Here is a 16,738-nt window from a genome sequence, read left to right on the forward strand (position 1 = left end):
TGGAAAGTACACCCCCCCGCCCCAGCGCTGTCTGCAGGCACGGCCGGGGTCCGGCCCGTGTGCCCCGCTGGTCACCGAGGCTGAGTGTGGGCTGGACGGGCGCCCGCCCTCTCCTCCCAGGGCGAGTCCGACACGTCTGAGAAAATACAGTCTTTCCTCCCACAACAAGGAAAATGTGATTTAATTCTACAAATTTACAAGCCAAGATAAAAAGAAAACGTGGAAAACCCCACAGGGCCAGCAGTCCTAGACGTGAGGTCGCGTCCACGGCAGCCCTGGGCGCGGGGCCAGGATCTGGACCCAGATGCCCCCTCCGGTGTCAGCCGGGGTCCCAGTCGGGCCGCGGCGGTCGTGCTCCCCAGGGTGGGTCTGGGGTCGGCTCTGAGCCTCAGAACTTGAGGCTGAAGCCCGGGCCCGCGGCCGAGGCCCCCTGGTTCGTGGTGGTGAGGTGGAAGCCCGTCTCCTTCAGGTCGTCGTCGCCCTGTGGGCACAGCGCGGCGCCGTGGGTCCCCGGCCGGGCCGCCCCCGCCAGCCCCGCCCCCGGCAGACGAACCCCGCCCCCGGCCTCGCCCCTCACCAGCTGGCTGTAGCCCAGGCCTCCCTCCGGGGGCCGCGGGCTGGTGCCGCGCTTCACCCTCTGCTGCTCGCTCTTGGCGGGCCACGTGGGGAACATGGAGGGGTCGATGGGGAGGGGGGTCTCGCGGAAGTACTCGTGCTTGAGGCCGTCCTCTGCGTTGACCCTCCGCCCAGGAAAGTAGGTCAGAAACCTGCGGAAACCAGGCCCGTGGCGCCACCGCGGGGGCGGGCTGGGGGCGGGGCGCGCGGCGGGGGTGGGGGGGACCCGCACTTGTTCATGAGGTCGAAACCCTGGTCTGAGAGCAGAGCCCCGAAGCGCTTGCGGAGGTTGTTGTAGGGGTACTCGGTGAAGGTCATCTTCTTCACGGCAGGGAGGTCGTTGTAGCCGGGCCAGATTTTCTCACTGGGGGTCCCCAGGTCCTGAAAGAGGGGGCGTCTCGGGCAGCCCAGCCCTGCGGGGAGGGTCGCCCGGCCCGGCGCCCCCCCACTCCCCGCGGGCACCCACCTTGAACACCTTGTTGATCTGGTCGATCTCCGACTTCCCCGGGAACAGCGGCTTCTGGGTCAGCAGTTCCCCAAAGATGCAGCCCACCGACCACATGTCCACGGCCGTGGAGTACTCCTGGGGGTCAGGGGGCGCTCAGGGGCTGGCGGGTCGGTGCGCCCAGGGCGGGCTCCCGCACACCCCCACTCACCTTGGCGCCGAGCAGCAGCTCGGGGGCGCGGTACCACAGCGTCACGACCACCGGGGTGTAGGCCTTCAGAGGGGAGCCGTACTCCCGCGCCAGCCCGAAGTCCCCCACCTGCGAGGACGGAGGGCGCGCTGTGGAGGGCGCCGGGCAGGGCGCCGCCCCGAGGACGCCATGGGGGTGGGGGCGGGGGTGTCACCCTGAGGACGCCCGGGGGTGTGGGTCTCACCTTGAGGACGCCCGCGTGGCTCAGCAGCAGGTTAGACGTCTTGAGGTCGCGGTGCAGGATCCAGTTGTCGTGCAGGTGCTTCACGCCCCGCAGCAGCTGGATCATGAGCGTCTTCACCTCCCCTGCGCGGCGGGCAGCGCGGCTGGTCCCGGGCCCCCCGCCGCCTCGGAGCCCCAGGCCCCCCGCTTCCCCCATCCCCCTCCCAGCGCACGTGCACCCCCAGTCCCCCGGCAGCGCCGCTCCCCGCGACCGGGCGTGGGACGCCCCTCGGGCCCACCTGGCAGGAAAGGCTGCTTCATGGTTTCCATGAGGCTCTTGAGGTCGTGCTCCACGTAGTTCATCACGATGTAGATCTTGTCCATGTTGCTGCCCACGACGATCTCCTAGGAAACGGCTGCAGGTCCGTGGCCTGGGAGACCTGAAACCCCGGGGCCCGGACGCTGAGTGACGGCAGGGCTCCCGAGTGCGCCGGCCTCCAGCGGGCGGCGCGGGGGCGGGGCCTCACCCTGACCGTGACGATGTTGGGGTGCTGCGCCTTGAGGATGGTGTTGATCTCCCTCAGCGACGTGATCGGGAAGCCCTCCTTCTCCTTCTCCATCTTCAGCCGCTTCAGAGCCACGATTTCATCTGTAAAGAAGGCGATTTGAAGAGCAATGCTGAGAAGACATTCCTCCAAGCACAGCTTCTTCCTGTCATGACTGCTCCCGTGATCATGGCACACGGCCAACCAGCCTCGAAGGTGCTCTGAGGCCCCGTGGGTGCACACCTGCTCAGGTGCCCTCACTCTAGGCCAAGCCCCAGCGGCTCCCAGGCCTGGCCTGGTGGACTCTGCGCTCCCCCGTGGGGCCGAGTGGCCCGAGGCTGCAAGTGAGCAGCACAGAGCCACGTGGTCAGGCCGACCTCTGGCCTCCGGTGGCACCAAGGGGCCAGCTGCTCAGGCGTGCACCAGCCAGGTAAGCCAGGGCCGAGGCCCAGCCCCAGGGGAGGGGTGATACCCGGGATCGTAGGGAGCTGTGCCCAGTGACCTCGACGCTGAAGGTGCCAGGGCCCCGTACACAGCTGGGGGCCTGCAGTGCTGGCTGGCACTCTGGGCCGCCCAGTCCACGTCCCACACCGCCCCTTCCCTTTGGGGGGCCACCCTGGAACCTGCCCCACCTGTTTTCTTGTCCTTTGCTCTGTACACCACCCCGTAAGTGCCTTCTTCGATCCTGTTCAGGCACTGGAACTCCTCCACGCTCCGACAGCCCTGGGAGGAAGCCCTGGTGTAAGGGCGCAGCAGCAGGGTCCACCCCAGAGCGAAGCCCTGCCTGGATATCTCAGGAGGACCCGGAGGGCGCGTCGGCAGGAGCCCAGGAGCAACTCTCCTCTCCGGCGTCTGCTCGCTTCAGCGAGCACTGGCCCTTTATCCAAAAGCCAGCCCTGGGCACCCTCCCCCCTCCAGCCACCGCATCCTAAGATGATGTAGAGACAGGAGTGACCCTCTGCGCCACACCCCCAGCTGGCACAGCAAGCCCCCCAGGAGCTGGGGCGGTGCTCGGGGCTGGGCCACTGGCCTTGGGGCACCCAGAGCACCTGAGGCCACTCACCCTCTCGGGACCTGCCCTCCCCAATCCCCTCCCTGCGGCACTGTTGTTACTGACTTTTCCCAACAGAAAAGGAGGCTGACTCGCACAACTACCCTCTGACCCCTGCACAGCGACCGGGTGAAGGGGGCCGCTGCCCACTTAACCCAGGCCGAGGCAGAGGTGACTGCAGAGCTGACCGCCTGCCAGGCTGCCTGCCCCCTAAGGCGGGGCTCCTGGCAGGTGTCCTGGCTGCGGTTGCAGGAACTGAACTCCCACCAAGGCTGCTGGACAAGGGGCCAGACCATGACCGGGGACACGTGGGAGCCAGCGGCCGGCCCCTGCCAGTGACAGACACCCACAGCGGGAACCTGGCTTCTCTCAGCCACTGGCCCTGTCCATGAGCAGCAGCCAGGCCTGCGGCAGGGTGGGCGCCTGACCTGCAGGGCAGGCAGGTACTTGGGCAGCTCCTGTTTGAGTTCGATGGGCGACAGGGCTGGGGAGTCGGGCACGAAGTCCCCCTCCGTAAGGGCGCTGCTCTGGGGGGTGCCCTCGCCCACATCCTCTTCCCCCTCTTCACTGTCTCCAGAATCGCGGTCAAATCGTGACTCTGGAACTTCAAAAGTTAAACCCAATTATGGAACCAGGCACAAGCAAGTGTGGCCACCCCTGCCTGTTCTGGAGGGACAGTGAGCACACGAAGAAGCCACAAGAGCCCCTGGGGGGCCACACACGGGTTGCGTGTCCCACCGCCCTGGACAGAGGGCGCTGTGTCTTGGGGCCACCCACCAGGCTGGGCCCACTGTGAACCATTGACAGGTCTCCAGCTCTAAGGAGGCCCAGAACTTGCATCCACCGGCCCGAGGGCTCAGCCTGGCTGCCTGTGGAGAAGCCTGGCTGGCGGCTGCCAGCCTCCCTGGGGACCCAGCCCAGCACCCTCAGGGTGACGCTCGGTGAGCGCTGACCCAACGGGCGCTGGCCCCCACGGGCACAAGCTGCCCAGCGTGGGGCGTTTGGGGAACCAGCTCGGCCCCGGGGTGCACCAGCAGGTGCTCCCTGAGGCTCCTGGGACACGACGTGCCTTGGAGAAGGTTACTGCCTAGGTGGCCACCCAGCTCACGGCTCTCACACGCGTCAAGCACCCGGGTTGGGGCAGAGGAGGAAGAGCCAAAACGCCACCCGGGGGCTTCTTACCGACCAAGACGTGGTTTTCATTCTCTCGCTCCTCATCTTCACTCATTTCTTCCTCACTCACTTCTTCTGCAAGTGAAACAGGTGTCGGCTCAGACCTTCATGAGCGGAAACGCGGTCCGCTTTAGCCAGCAGGGAGCAAGGCCCACCTTACGTCATCAACTCCGGGATCTCGTGCGACTCCCAGACAGCAAGGCGTATTCAATCTGGATATATTTCTACTGAGATTTCAAATTACTTTTCTTCTAAGAGCTTCTAAGCTTTTATCAAATTAAACTGCAGGCCCACGCACTCACCGGCCGACTGTCCGGACGCGTCCTCGGAGTTGCTCCCGGTCTCCTCCTCCTCCTCCTCCTCCTCCTCTTCCTCCTCCTCCTCCTCCGACTCCTCACTGCTGCTCCCCTCTTCCTCCTCCTCCTCCTCTTCCTCCTCCTCCGAACCTGACCCCGATTCCGCTTTAGGAGGAAAGCAGCCGGCAGTGAGCTCGGGGCCCCTGTGGCCACGGACTCGGGCCGGGCCGGGCCGGGCGAGCGGTCACCTGACGAGGACTCCGCGGAGCTGGTCTTCCTCTCGCTGTCACTGACGTCCTGCAGGTCGGAGAGCAGGTCTCTCTCCTCCACTTTCTCTTCTTTTACTTACGAAACAAACCATCAAAGGTGAATATGGGGAAATGTTTAGCAGCCAGTTTCTGTGCTCAGACGCTGGCCCGCCGGGCACTGTGCGGCCTCACCTGGCTTTCGGCTGTCCCCCAGCTCAAACCTCTCTCGAGGCGGCCGGAGTGGGCTCCGACTCCAGTGGCTGGCTTTCACCTTGTCACTGTAGTCCTCTCTCATCGTCCGGTGATGTGCAGACACTGCGCCCGAGAGGAGAGCAGGGGCTGGTGCCCGCAGCCCCCGTTCCCACAGCACCCCCCCACCCCCCAGCACACACCTGCCCGCAGCACCTGGCCAGAGCCTGGGGCGTGACTGCAGAGGCCGTGTGGGCTTTCTAGACTGCTCTCTGCTGGTTAAAAGGCGGGGGGGGGGGGGGGACACGACGGGATGGGACGGGACGCCAGACACGCCCGTCAGGGCCCGACAGCCCAGAGCCCCCGAGCAGCAGGGCCGCCGGCCCCCGCACCCTCGCGCCGCGCCTCGCGCTCCTTGCGCCGCTCCTCGGCCCGCCGCTCCCGCTCCTTCTGCTCCCTCTGCTCCTTCTGCTGCTCGCGCATCTTGCGTTCCCGCTCTCGCTTCCTCTCTAACTGCTCCAGGCGGTCCCTGCAACAGGCACGCACCAAAGATTTTCGCCCAAAACGTAAGTTCTCGTCTTTGTCTCCCAGTGCTTTCTGCTCGCATTTATAAACCACCCCTCTGGGTGGCTCACCCCACAAAGGGCTTTTTCAAAGCAGAACGCGCACACACACGCGTCCCGGGAACCCTGTTCCTAAAGACACACGGAAGGAAGCGCTGGTACAAGGAGGTAACGACTGGCTGGGGCCGAAACCCCACTGGCCCCAGAACCTTCTGCCGGGCAGGCCTACCCGCGCAAGCACAACGGAGATCCACCTCCAGCAGGAGACCAGCCTGCAGGGGCCTCCAAGGGGTGGGAGAGCCCATCTGAGGACGGGGGGAGGGGAGCCACACCCCCGCACCAGGCACCCTGTCCTCCTCCCCGATGCTCCCGAGGACAGAGGCCAGCCGCGCGGAGGCAGGACAGCTGTCCTGCCGGGGTCAGGAAATATTAGTGACCACAGCACACGGGGTCGGCGGCACTGTGAGGAGGCCAGAGGGAAGGCTCATCAGTCAGAGGTAATTCTCACGTCCCTACAGACTTAGTCCAAATACAACTTGAAAAGCAAACACATTAAACAAAAAAGGCAGCATTTTACACACAGAAAGGAGCACAGGCAAAAAACAGAGCACAACCGGGGCCTCGGTGCTGCCCGCACAGACCTCGCCACCCAAGGGGCCGGACCAAGGCTACTGGGGCTCCACGCACGCTTTTATGAATGCCAGTGAGTCCAAACCATCCCGAGATAAAAACGAGGGGGGCCTCCCCGGCGGTCCAGTGGTTAGGACTCTGCGCTTCCACTACAGGGGGCACGGGTTCGATTCCTGGTGGGAGAACGAAGATCCCGTGTGCCGCGTGGTGTGGCAAACAAAAGAACAGAGGTGTAACTTGCATATAAATTCAACTAGTGAACTCAGTCTCCCACACACCTCTGGAATCGCGCCACCAGCACAAGCCGGTTTCAGGACACTCCCAACGTCCGCTGAGCACGCGGCCTGTGGCCACACCCCCCACCGGCACTTTGTCCTGCTCGGCACTTGCGGACACGTCTGCTGCTTGCTTTGGGCTGAGTTTGCTTTTTTCCTGGTCTCCTTGGGTACAAGTTAGGTTATTGATTTGGCAACCTCCTTCCCTGCTCTCTGGTTTAGCTGTTTACAAGCCGAGACGCTTCACTCTAAGCAGAGCTGCAGCCACATCCCTAGGTTTTGATACACTGTCTTTGTCCTCATTTAGCTCAAAATATTTTCAGGGGACTTCCCTGGTGGTGCAGTGGTTGAGAATCCGCCTGCCAACGCAGGGGACACGGGTTCAATCCCTGGTCCAGGAAGACCCCACATGCTGTGGAGCAGCTAAGCCCGTGTGCCACAACTACTGAGCCTGCACACCTGGGGCCCGTACTCCTCAATGAGTGAAGCCACCGCAATCAGGAGCCCGCACAACACAGTGAAGAGTAGCCCCCACCTGCCACAACTAGAGAAAGCTCATGCACAGCAACAAAGACCCAATGCAGCCAGTAAATAAATAAATTTAAAAAAAAAAAGTATTTTCAGAGACTTCCCAGGTGGTCCGGTGGTTAGGACCCTGAGCTTTCACTGCCGGGGCCCGGGTTCAATCTCTGATTGGGGAGCTAAGATCCTGCAAGTTTTGTGCCCTGACCAAAAAAAAAAAAAAAAAAGTTCAAAATATTTTCTATTTTTCCTTCTAATTTCTTCGTCAGGCTGTGGGTTTTTCAGAAATGGGCTGTTGGATTCCCAACATCTGAGGATTTCCCCAGCTTTCTTTCTGTTGCTGACTTCTAACTGAATTCTCTGGTAAGAGGGCTTACTTTTGTTTGGCCTTATTGATTGATTGGCTGCACTGGGTCTTCGTTGCTGCACGCAGGCTCTCTCTAGTTGCAGCGAGCAGGGGCTACCCAGTTGCGGTGCGCGGGCTTCTCAGTGCGGTGGTTTCTCTTGTTGTGGCTCATGGGCTCTGGGCGTGCCAGCTCAGCAGCTGTGGCTCGCAGGCTTCAGAGCACAGGCTCAGTATTTGTGGCACACAGGCTCCGTTGCTCCACAGCATGTGGGATATTCCTGACCAGGGTTTGAACCCATGTGCCCTGCACTGGCAGGCAGATTCTTAACCAGGGAAGCCCAGGCCTCAATTCTTTTACATTTGAGACGCGTTACACAGCCTGGCATATGGTCTCTGTTGAAACGCATCCCAGGTCTTGGGGTGTCCTGCGGCTGCAGCTGCAGTGTGGCGTCCCCGTGGGTGACCCTTACTTGGCTGGTAGCATCTTCCAAGTCTTCTATATCCTCGTGGATTTTCTCCCGTTGTTCTACTGACAGCTGGTGTGGGGCACTGACATTTCCAACCAGAGTCAACAAACCTTCTCCTTTCAGTTGTGTCAGTTTGGGTGCGGAGACACTTACCACGGCCACATCCTCCCGCTCTGCCTTTCTCGTCGTGAGGTCCTCTACTTTCAGCATCTGTCTTAGTACCTACTTGGTCTGCCATCAGTGTGGCCACTCGGGCCCCTTCCAGTTGCTGTCTCCTCGGACCATCTTTTCCCAGCCTCATACTTTGAACCTACTTTTGTCTCCCAGATGCTCCTCTGACACACATCCCAGAGCTGGCTCTTGCTTTTCTGTCTGACAAGGTCTTCCTTGTCTGGTGCAGAGACTACACCAAGAATGTAACTGTGGACGTGGCTGCAGTTACTCCCCCCACCCCCACCTTGTTTTGTCTTCTGTTTTGTGGTTTCTCTGTTTCTCTGTTTTTTCTGGCCACACTGCAAGGCTCACAGGATCTTAGTCCCCTAACCAGGGATTGAACCTGGGCCCCTTGCAGTGGAAGCCTGGGGTCCTAATCCCTGGACCACCAGAGAACTCCTTGTCTTGGGTTTAAATAAGGATTTTTAGGGACTTCCCTGGTGGTCCACTGGTTAAGAATCTGCCTTCCAATGCAGGGGATGTGGGTTCGATCCCTGGTTGGGGAACTAAGATCGCACATGCCGCAACTACTGAGCACAAGCGCCACAACTAGAGAGAAGGCCACACGCCGCCCACATGCTACAGCGGAGGATCCCACAGGCCACAGTGAAGAGCCTGCGTGCTGCAACTAAGACCCAACACAGCCAACAATAAAATAAAATAAATATTAAAAAAAAAAAAAAGGGCTTCCTAGGTGGCACAGCGGTTAAGAATCCGCCTGACAATGCAGAGGTCACGGGTTCGATCCCAGCTCCAGGAAGATCCCACATGCCACAGAGCAACTAAGCCCATGTGCCAAAAAAAAAAAAAAAAAAACTGTTAGTAGACCCGAACGGCCTCCGGATGTTAAATCATGATGTTTAGCACACTGCTGAGGTTCCTCTGTTAATTACTTTTTAGAAGTTATTTTCCTAGCAGTTGCTCTGGAGATTGCAGCGTGCGTCCTGTGAGATTAAGTCCCGGAACACACACAGGCTGCTCCTTCGTGCAGTCCATACACGCTACGGGCTACACGACCACAGTGTTGTAACCGTTCTCGTTGTACACAATCCTGTGTGCTCTGTAGCAATTCAGACAAGACGTGAGGAAAAGCATGTTCACAGGCGCTCTGGTGCTGACCTGCTCTCCAACCACGTCCAGCGCTTGCTGTTTCTCCTGGTGTCATCTCCACTCAGCCTGAAGGCTGTGCTCTCATATTTCCTGTAAAGCCCACTGTGCCGACAGAGAACCCCCAGCCTCTGGTCACCTGGGGAGGTACCTGCCCCTCACCTCTGAGACCGGCTGCGCTGGTTACAGAATCCTGGGGCTGGGTTCCTGCCTGTGCCCGCCCCCAGCCCCCTCGTTGGTGCCTTTCACGAATTTCTCACTGACTTCCGCAGTGTGACTGTGACTTTGTACTCATCCTACTTGGGGCTCACGGAGCTTCTCAGATGTGTAGATACATGTTCTTCGTCAAATTTGGGAAGTTTTCAGCCATTATTTAGAAACCACCTTCCTGCCTTCCCCTTCCCGCCCAGGCCCGCCACCACATGGTGCTGGTACAGGGGGTGCTGCCCCCCAGGTCAGGAGGCCCTGTTCCTTTTTCTTCAGTCGTTTCCTCTGTCTTCAGAAAGCATCATGTCTGCTGCTCCATCTTCAAGTTTCTTGCTTCCAACTCTTCGCCAAATCTGGAAACACTGTTTCTACTAATGTTATTCTTCCTTAAAACAGCATCAAACCTTCTTATTTCTTTGTATGTCTCAAAACTTTTTGTTGAAAACCAGGCATTCTAGATAACATCTTGCAGCAACCCTGCAAGGAAAAATACGAGTTTTTCCTCCCAGTTGTTGCCGTTTAGTGACCTGCTGGGCTAACTCTGTGACTCTGTGAACACGTCTCCCTTGTACGATGTGGCCACTGCTTCATCTTCCTATGCGGTCCTCTTTATTTTCAAGCTTGGCTTCCTTGGGGTCACCACTGTGTCTGCACAGCTGTGTGACCAGACCACACTGGACAGCACAGGGCTCAGCACACGTGGCTGTGTCACGGGCCAGCAGCCGGGACACTGATGGCTCTGCTGGCCTCACAGTGGCCCCAGACCCTGAGTCCTGAGAACGAAGGCCCTCCTCACACCTGCTGTACACGCCCTCTGTGGGCCCCAGCTGCTGGGAATGTCGGCACTTTCCATCCTGCTACCTTCCTTTCGTGGAGCAGCCCAGCTCCCAAGCTCTCTGGAAATGACCACAAGATACACAAGGGGCCCTAGGATTCATACCTGGGCCACGGAGAACAGATCTGGGCAAACAGACACTCTCTCCTGGGACTCTGAGCCCACAGAGAGGCACCTGGAGGCGAAAGCCCAAGTCTGGTGTCCTAGCTCCCCAGCCATTTCAACGTCTTTGGGACTTCCTTTGTTACTTTTCCTTTTTTTTGTTTGTTTGTTTGGAAGAACCAGAGTCTATTTCTGCTGTGACCCCACAGAACCCTGAGCAACACATCGTGTTGGTCCTCACAGAGAAGCCTCTAGAAGAGAGCAGGCGCAGGGCAGGCGCTCAGCACACAGCTGCCGAGAGTGCCAGCGGAGAATCGCCACACCCCGGCCTCCCCGCACCGACTCTGCCTCAGGATTTACACATGGGGACTGGCGGCCGCCAGGACGGCTCCACCCGGGATGGGGCAGCCCCCCTCCCCCTCCCTCCTGTCACCCGCCACTCCTCCCTACTCTTCCCCCCACGGCTGTACGTCTGGCCGGAACCTTCACTCTTCACCTCTCAATTCCTCCTGGACCCCCAGCTCCCCCCGGCAGCATCCCTCCCCGCAGGCCCATCTCACACGCTGCCGTATGGTCCCTGCCGACCGTCGGGACCCCGCTTGCCTGGCCCAGCCCGAGCGCCTGGAGGAAACGCTGCCCTTGCCGACTCCTCTCAATCCGTTCACACCCACCTGTCTTCAAGATTCAGTGAACCCTCCCCGTCTTCGGGACAAGTCTCTGGGTGGGGGCTGCACTGGGACTCGGGGTCCGGAACCGCCTCCTGCCAGGTTCCTGTCTGCGTGTGCCACGCTCATCCACACGACTGCCCCCAGCACCCCTGCACGTGGCCCTCGGCCTCAGCCTCCCCGCAGGCCTCACCTCTCCCGCCGGGAGTGCTCCCGCGCCAGCTCCCTCCTCTTCTGCCGCTCCCACTCCCGCCGGGCCTTGTCCTGCTCCTCCCGGTGGCGCTTCCGACGCTCGTGCTCCCGCTCCTTCTCCTTCACCCTGGCGTGCTTCCCTAGTGGGAAACAGGACGTGTCACGCAAAGAAACTTTACCTCCAGGGACGCCACTTGAAAACACCCAGCGAAGAAAGGAAACAATACGTAATCACTGAGTTGGAGAAACAATCATGACTTTGTTTTTAAAAAACGAGGGATGCGGGGTGAAAACATAGAACTCTATGCCGTAAGCCTCCAGTTAAGAAACAAACAAAAACAACATGACTGTCACTGAACAGACCTGGGATCGCCATCTTTTCTTTTTAATTTTCTGTATTAAATAAACTGTGATTAGACTGTATGAGTTTCATGATTTAAAGAAAATCACTATTTGTAAAGAACACAGGACAAAGCACAGCTCCTTTTAGTTCCTCCATCACATCACAAACCAGGTTAGCAAACTGAGTTTAACCATGAGATCTGTATCAGTGCCAGGCCCACTTTTCCCAACACTCCTAAGGAGCTCTTCATACTGGTACGAGACCAAACCCATTATTTGGATTTTATCAGGCATCTGTCTCTTAGTTAAAGCAATTTACATGGAAGAGGGTGTTTTCCCCTGTTGAATTAACTTTATAGGTAGACAAACGACCCCGGAGCAATGCGATGAGGGGAAACACACCAGGAGGAAAACGCAGTATGTATTCAGAATGATCTACAGTATGTTTTCAGCTAAAATTGTACTCTCTCTCTCTCAGCTGTGCCCTGGAGAAGGCAGCAGATCATGCGACAGGAAAGAGACTGCATCTGAACATAGCACAAAAGAAAACAAATGCTCTGTACCCCCTTCTGCTGAATGGCTACGATGCCTACGTTTCTCTTTTCTCTTTTCGTCTTTCCTGTGATGAGCTTTTTCTTTCCGAGACATCTGCTGGGGCGGTTTGATAGCCAAAGAATCATCTTCCTCTCCTCTGAAATAAGACACCACAGCATTACCGCACGCCCGAGGGCGTCACGTGGGGAGCATCTCCAGGGCGTCACGGAGTGTCTCCAACTGTGAGAAATGAAGGGTTCAGAACAGAAAGGGGAATCTCCACCATCAGCCAAAAGATCACACTCATCATGAAGCGAAAGCCCAACCTGTGTATTAAACACAGATTCAGATGGAAAGTCTAAGCGGGGAGTCACAAAACGGGGACAACCGGATGCCTGTGCGGAGCTTTTAGGCCGGGACGGCCGAGCTCATCACCTCCATCGTGGGGACAGTTTACAGGAATGTAACAGCCTAACAAGCCGCACGCCTTAAATCTGTGCAGTCTATCTCTTCCATCGCGATAAAGCTGCTAAAAAAGATCCCACAATTTTAATCAAAGTTAATGATCTCAAAAGGTCATTTAACAACATTTTAAATTGATTATACAGCCAAAATCTTGGGAGAATTCACACCCTGTGCCTTTTTGCCTTCATTTCTGGTTATGTTGTTTTTAACTGTTTGATGATGGATGTGAGAAGAAAACAAGGGAGGAGAAACCAAGGCACGGAAAGAAACATCAGAATACACAGACCTCGGTACGACCGTTTCTGTTCCAAGGCCTGCATCAGGTATCTTTCAGCAGCTACTTTGGTTTCTTTGTAGACGATTATAGTCAGAAATTATATAAATCATCACAAACATACAGCACAACTGCTTACATAGCCTGTGCGAGTGGTGCTGACTTTGCTGCAGGATGGCCACAAGGAAGAGGCCGCACTCAGGCTCCTCCGAAGAGGGCAGAGCTGAGGGCTGACACCACACCAGAAGCATTTCAATCGAGAGCTAAACCTCCGGTCATGACCTCAGACTTTTAAAGTAACACTGAGAGGGGCCAGCCAGCCCACAGCCCTGTCATGGGGCCCAGTCTGTCTCCAGGTGAGCCCGCCGGCAGCCTGTGGGCTCCTCCAGGGCCACACCCTTCTCACCTGTCTTCCATGGAGTCCTCTCTTCTGTACGGCGAGTTCCTTATCGTTATCTCCATGCGGTGGTCCCTCAGCTCCCCCTCCTCAAGGGAATCCCGCTTAGAATCCCGGTCATCAGACTAAGAAGCAAAGAGAAAGAAATTTTCCTTACAGATAAGCCTATTTTTAATAATAGTCAAACCCTGCCAATATCTCAAAACAAACTTTCATAAACACTTTGAGTGGACCAATGGGACAAAATATAAAACACTTTCATTCGACTCCCTTGACATTAGAATTTTGCGTAACTCTCTGTGAGCCAGAACCTGAGAAACGGAGAACCAGCACGTGTGACAAGGGCCATAAGACCCTGTGCCGAGCACGTGCGTTGTCACAGCAGCCAGAGCTGAGCCTAAAGCATGTCTGATACACCAAGGACTTTACAAAACCTCATCCAGGACTCAGAGATAGGTCAGGGAGGTCTGCTGCTGATCTCACAGAAGAGGTGTTTCTTCCTTATCAAGTCACTAGAGTGTTCCTGTGTTATTTGGCAAACTAAGAAAGCTGTGAAACATTAATGTTGATTTCAAGGGAACTTCCTACTATACTAGAAATATTTGGAAATGGTGTCATGAATGTAACGATGAAATGAGAAAAACGAGTCCAACTGCACTAATGATGTTAGGTTCAAGACACCTTATTTTCCATGTAGCTGTGCTCATCTATATGCAGCTGTAGTATGTTACTAATCAGCCTTCAATGTAAACTGAGTATCTGAATGTTTTTGTTAATTTTTAGAATTGATTTTAGGCTCACCTGTGACATTTGGAAGTACAAAAGAACTTCACCGAAGACACGCTGTTCTAATGGAAAAATGAGGGCAAAGAAATTAAATCTCCTTTAACAAAAACACTTACTTAGAAACATGCTTACATTTTTTAAGCGTTTTATCTCTGCTTTCTCCTCTTGTTCCTTCCGTCGTTTCTTTTCCTGAAGAATTTCATCTAAAGTTTTCACTTTCCAAGAGTCCTTTTCATCACCCATTGGAGTTAAAACACTGCAAAAAGACCAAGAATTCAAACTGCATCAGGACACAACCAGCTGAGGTTTGCTGCTGCGCCGCTTCGGCATGCTTCTGCCACCTCTGAGCGCTTCAGCACAAACCTGCCCTATGAGGGGTGGGCTCTGCCAGAAATAAACCCACGCACCTGCAGCCCATTAACCTTCAACACAGGAGGCCAGGATACACAATGAGAAAAAAAGTCTCTCCAGCAAGCGGTGCTGGGAAAGTCGACAGCCACATGGAAACTGACACAGTCAGAACACACCCTCACATCATACACAAAAATAAACTCAAGGGACTTCTCAATGCAGAGGGCCCAGGCTCGATCCCTGGCCGGGGAACTAGATCCCACACGCATGCTGCAACTTAAGATCCTGTGTGCCACAACTAAGACCTGGCACAACCTAAATAAGTAAATAAGTATAAGTAAGTATATGTATATTTTAAGCCAAAATGGCTTAAAGACTTAAACATAAGACATGACACCATAAAACTCCTAGAAGAGATCACAGACAAAGCATTCTCTGGCATAAATGGTACCAATGTTTTCTTAGGTCAGTCTCCCAAGGCACCAGAAATAAAAGCAAAAGTAAACAAACGGGACCTAATCAAATTTACAAACTTTTGCACAGCAAACTATAAACAAAACAAAAAGACAACCTATGGAATGGGAGAACATATTTGCAAACGATGTGACTGACAAAGGCTTAATTTCCAAAATATACAAACAGCTCACACAACTCAACAACAAAAAAACAAACAACCCAATCGAAAAATGGACAAAAGATCTAAAAAGACATTTCTCCAAAGAAGTACAAATGGCCAATAGGCACATGTAAAGATGCTGAACATCACTAATTACTAGAGAAATGCAAATCAAAACTACAACGACAAAACTACAACGAGGGGCTTCCCTGGTGGCATGGCGGTTAAGAATCTGCCTGCCAGTGCAGGGGACATGGGTTCAATCCCTGATCCGGGAAGATCGCACAGGCCATGGAGCAGCGAAGCCCGTGCACTACAACTATTGAGCCGGCGCTCTAGAGCCTGTGTGCCATAACTACTGAAGCCCATGCACCTAGAGCCCATGCTCTGCAACGAGAAGCCACGGCAATGATTAGCCCACACTGCAATGAAGAGTAGCCCCCGCTCTCTGCAACTGGAGAAAACCTGCACACAGCAACAAAGACCCAGTGCAGCCAATTTAAAAAAATTAATTAATTAATTAATTTTAAAAAAAAGCCTACAACGAGGTACTACCTTACACTGGTCAGAACGGCCATCATTAAAAGTTCTACAAATAACAAATGCTGGCGAGGGTGTGGAGAAATGGGAAACTTCCTACACTGTTGGTGGGAATCTAAGTTGGCACAGCCACTATGGAGAAAAGTGTGGAGCTTCCTCAAAAAACTAAAAACAGAATTGCCATATGATCCAGCAATCCCACTCCCGGGCATATATCCAGGCAAAATTATAATTAAAAAAGATACACACACCACCCCCGTGTTCACAGCAGCACTATTTACAATACACAAGACACGGAAGCAACCTAAATGTCCATCGACAAGTGAATGGATAAAGAAGATGTGGTGCGTACATACAATGAAATGTTACTCAGCCATAAAAATAGAATGAAATAATGTCGTTTACAGCAACATGGATGGGCCTGGAGATCATCACACTAACTGAAACAAATCAGACAAAGAAAGAGAAGACATCAACGATATCACCAATATGTGGAATCTAAAATATGACACAAATGGGAATTCCTTGGCCGCCCAATGGTTAGGACTCACTGCCTGGTTTTGGTGGGGGGGGGGGGAGGGAGGGGCACTCCTGGGTTCATCCCTGGTCAGGGAACTAAGATCCCACAAGCCACATGTGGCCAAAACATAAATAAACAAAGACACCACAGAACTTACTGACGAAACAGAAACAGACTCACAGACGTAGAGAAGAGACTCGTGGTGGCGAGTGGGGAAGGAAGGACGAGCGTTTGGGGACGGCAGGTGCACACTGTCACACACAAGACGGGTGAACAAGACCCTCCTGCAGCGCACAGGGGCCTGTGCACGGCTTCCTGCGACAAGGAGTAAGAGGAAAGAGCGTGGACAAAAGGGAGGTACGTGGATAACCGCGCCGCCCTGCTGCGCAGCAGAGGCTGCCACCGCCCTGCAAACCGGTCACACGTCGATTAAAACAGGTGAAAAACTAGGAGGAAAAAGATTAAGAAAAAAGAAAAAGAGAAAGGGTGAGCGGCTCCGGGAAATGGCTGCCTGGATTCCAACCTCTCCTCCGTCATTCCCGCCCAGCCTAGGGCGAGCTCCTGCGCCTCAGTTTACCTCTCCGCAAACGGCGGGGAAACCGCCCGCACGACGGCGGCCCCGCGGGCCGAGCGAGACCGCGCGCGCGGCGCGGGGGCGGGGAGGCCTGGGCGTGGGGACCCCGCGGGCGCGCTCGCACGCCAGGTTCCCGGGGTCCGGCCGGGCGGGGCCTGGCTCGGGGAGCGCCCGCGGGGTCCCCCGCCGCCTCCACGACCCCGAGCTCCGCCCGGCCCGGCCCAGGCTCCCGGGGCCCGCC

The 16,738-nt window shown here is 56.0% G+C and overlaps 1 protein-coding gene across 3 annotated transcripts in view; it reads right to left on the bottom strand.

Annotated features, from left to right (window-relative positions):
- Positions 1-162: 162 nt before the first annotated feature.
- Positions 163-16,738, bottom strand: part of LOC130861292 (cyclin-dependent kinase 11B) — a 40,836-nt gene continuing 24,260 nt past the window's right edge. Inside the window, exons 8-26 of one of the 3 annotated variants that reach the window (XM_057750054.1) lie at positions 14,029-14,152; positions 13,120-13,235; positions 12,034-12,131; positions 11,100-11,238; positions 5,367-5,503; positions 4,978-5,100; positions 4,786-4,881; positions 4,544-4,702; positions 4,251-4,316; positions 3,497-3,672; positions 2,650-2,740; positions 2,000-2,121; positions 1,772-1,877; positions 1,495-1,616; positions 1,272-1,379; positions 1,082-1,198; positions 848-996; positions 578-767; positions 163-481 (exon numbers count right to left, since the gene is read on the bottom strand). In XM_057750054.1, the coding sequence (XP_057606037.1) occupies positions 389-481; positions 578-767; positions 848-996; positions 1,082-1,198; positions 1,272-1,379; positions 1,495-1,616; positions 1,772-1,877; positions 2,000-2,121; positions 2,650-2,740; positions 3,497-3,672; positions 4,251-4,316; positions 4,544-4,702; positions 4,786-4,881; positions 4,978-5,100; positions 5,367-5,503; positions 11,100-11,238; positions 12,034-12,131; positions 13,120-13,235; positions 14,029-14,152 (2,332 nt within the window). In that variant the 3' untranslated portion in view covers positions 163-388. Of the gene's footprint in view, positions 482-577; positions 768-847; positions 997-1,081; positions 1,199-1,271; positions 1,380-1,494; positions 1,617-1,771; positions 1,878-1,999; positions 2,122-2,649; positions 2,741-3,496; positions 3,673-4,250; positions 4,317-4,543; positions 4,703-4,785; positions 4,882-4,977; positions 5,101-5,366; positions 5,504-11,099; positions 11,239-12,003; positions 12,132-13,119; positions 13,236-14,028; positions 14,153-16,738 lie in introns of all 3 variants that reach the window. The other 2 variants (XM_057750046.1, XM_057750036.1) reach the window with 2 other exon arrangements.

The sequence above is a fragment of the Hippopotamus amphibius genome, chromosome 1 (genome assembly GCF_030028045.1).
Source record: "Hippopotamus amphibius kiboko isolate mHipAmp2 chromosome 1, mHipAmp2.hap2, whole genome shotgun sequence".
Lineage (NCBI taxonomy): Eukaryota > Metazoa > Chordata > Mammalia > Artiodactyla > Hippopotamidae > Hippopotamus > Hippopotamus amphibius.